This window comes from Sander vitreus, unplaced genomic scaffold, assembly GCF_031162955.1.
Source record: "Sander vitreus isolate 19-12246 unplaced genomic scaffold, sanVit1 ctg397_0, whole genome shotgun sequence".
NCBI classification, from domain to species: domain Eukaryota; kingdom Metazoa; phylum Chordata; class Actinopteri; order Perciformes; family Percidae; genus Sander; species Sander vitreus.
In genome coordinates this window covers 52,849-55,000 of record NW_027595522.1, presented here as the reverse complement: position 1 = coordinate 55,000, position 2,152 = coordinate 52,849, and the positions used below count along the sequence as shown (strand labels likewise).

Below are 2,152 nucleotides of genomic sequence, written 5' to 3'. Positions count from 1 at the left end.
CTCCAGTCTGTTATTAACATCAGCACCAGATCACCTCCAGTCTGTTATTAACATCAGCACCAGATCACCTCCAGTCTGTTATTAACATCACCAGATCACCTCCAGTCTGTTATTAACATCACCAGATCACCTCCAGTCTGTTATTAACATCAGACCAGATCACCTCCAGTCTGTTATTAACATCACCAGATCATCTCCAGTCTGTTATTAACATCACCAGATCATCTCAGTCTGTTATTAACATCACAGATCATCTCAGTCTGTTATTAACATCACCAGATCACCTCCAGTCTGTTATTAACATCACCAGATCACCTCCAGTCTGTTATTAACATCAGACCAGATCACCTCCAGTCTGTTATTAACATCAGACCAGATCACCTCCAGTCTGTTATTAACATCAGCACCAGATCATCTCCAGTCTGTTATTAACATCAGCACCAGATCACCTCCAGTCTGTTATTAACATCACCAGATCACCTCCAGTCTGTTATTAACATCAGCACCAGATCACCTCCAGTCTGTTATTAACATCAGCACCAGATCACCTCCAGTCTGTTATTAACATCAGCACCAGATCACCTCCAGTCTGTTATTAACATCACCACTAGATCACCTCCAGTCTGTTATTAACATCACCAGATCATCTCCAGTCTGTTATTAACATCACCAGATCACCTCCAGTCTGTTATTAACATCACCAGGTCACCTCCAGTCTGTTATTAACATCACCAGATCACCTCCAGTCTGTTATTAACATCAGCACCAGATCACCTCCAGTCTGTTATTAACATCAGCACCAGATCACCTCCAGTCTGTTATTAACATCACCAGATCACCTCCAGTCTGTTATTAACATCACCAGATCACCTCCAGTCTGTTATTAACATCAGCACCAGATCACCTCCAGTCTGTTATTAACATCACCAGATCACCTCCAGTCTGTTATTAACATCAGCACCAGATCACCTCCAATCTGTTATTAACATCAGCACCAGATCACCTCCAGTCTGTTAACATCAGACCAGATCACGTGTTGTGATGATGTCATGTTGTAATGTGTTGTGATGTCGTGATGATGTTGTGGTGATGTCGTGATGATGATGTGATGTGATGATGTTGTGGTGATGTCGTGTTGTGATGATGTCGTGTTGTTGTCTCAGGTGCTGACGAAGGACCTCGGAGGAAACTCAAAGTGTTCAGAGTTTACAGCTGATATCTGCCGTCGCATCCAGGACCTGGACTGAAGCTACGCACACGCCACACGCCACGGGGGGACGCCCTGACTCCCCCTCCCTCTCTCCCTCTCTTCCTCCCTCTCTTCCTCCCTCCCTCTCTCCCTTCCTCTCTTCCTCCCTCCCTCCCTCCCTCTCTCCCTCTCTCCCTTCCTCTCTCCCTCCCTCCCTCCCTCCCTCTCTCCCTCCCTCTCTCCCTCCCCCTTCCTCCCTCTCTTCCTTCCTCCCTCCCTCCCTCTCTTCCTCTCTCTTTCTCTCTCTCTCTCTCCCCCAGTTGACTGGTTTTACCTCTGGTGTTTACATAAAGAATAATCATATTTCCTGTAACGAGGCGATAGATAGAAGCCTTTATTGTCTTTATGTTGGTGTATATATGGCTTGTGTAGCTAGGGGCGGGACATGTGTCTCTGGGGGGCGGGGCATGTATCTGGGGGCGGGGCTTCTCCTGTAGGAGGCGTGGCTTCTGCGGCAGCTACTCGACCTGATGAAACATTCACAGCAAACATACGCACAAATGTTTTCCGTGACCAATAGCGAATGTTTTTACTCCGAGTTGAATCACAACATTCATATTAATAACGTCAGCTCTCTGCTTAGTTTTTCTGGACAGTTTTTGGATATATATATATATATATATATATATATATATATATATATATATATATATATATATATATAATGTCTCTCTCTCGATCGTAACTTATTTATTGTTTCTTGTTACACTCTCTGTCTCTGTCTCTCTCTGTCTCTCTTCTGTCTCTGTCTCTCTCTCTTTCTGTCTCTCTCTTTCTGTCTCTCTCTGTCTCTCTCTCTGTCTCTCATGAATCTATAAACTCGTATAAAGGAGAACTCTGCTGTGTCTCTTCTGCTTCTTCCACATGTTCATTTATTAAAAAGGGCTGTTTGGAAAGATTAAA

At 44.3% G+C, this 2,152-nt stretch overlaps 1 protein-coding gene across 1 annotated transcript in view; it reads left to right on the top strand.

The window, feature by feature from the left end:
• The window catches only part of LOC144513979 (isocitrate dehydrogenase [NAD] subunit alpha, mitochondrial-like), a 14,215-nt gene extending 12,063 nt beyond the window's left edge, over positions 1-2,152 (top strand). The window contains exon 11 of the mRNA XM_078245172.1: positions 1,164-2,152. Within this exon, the coding sequence (XP_078101298.1) occupies positions 1,164-1,247 (84 nt within the window). The 3' untranslated portion in view covers positions 1,248-2,152. The remainder of the gene's footprint in view (positions 1-1,163) is intronic.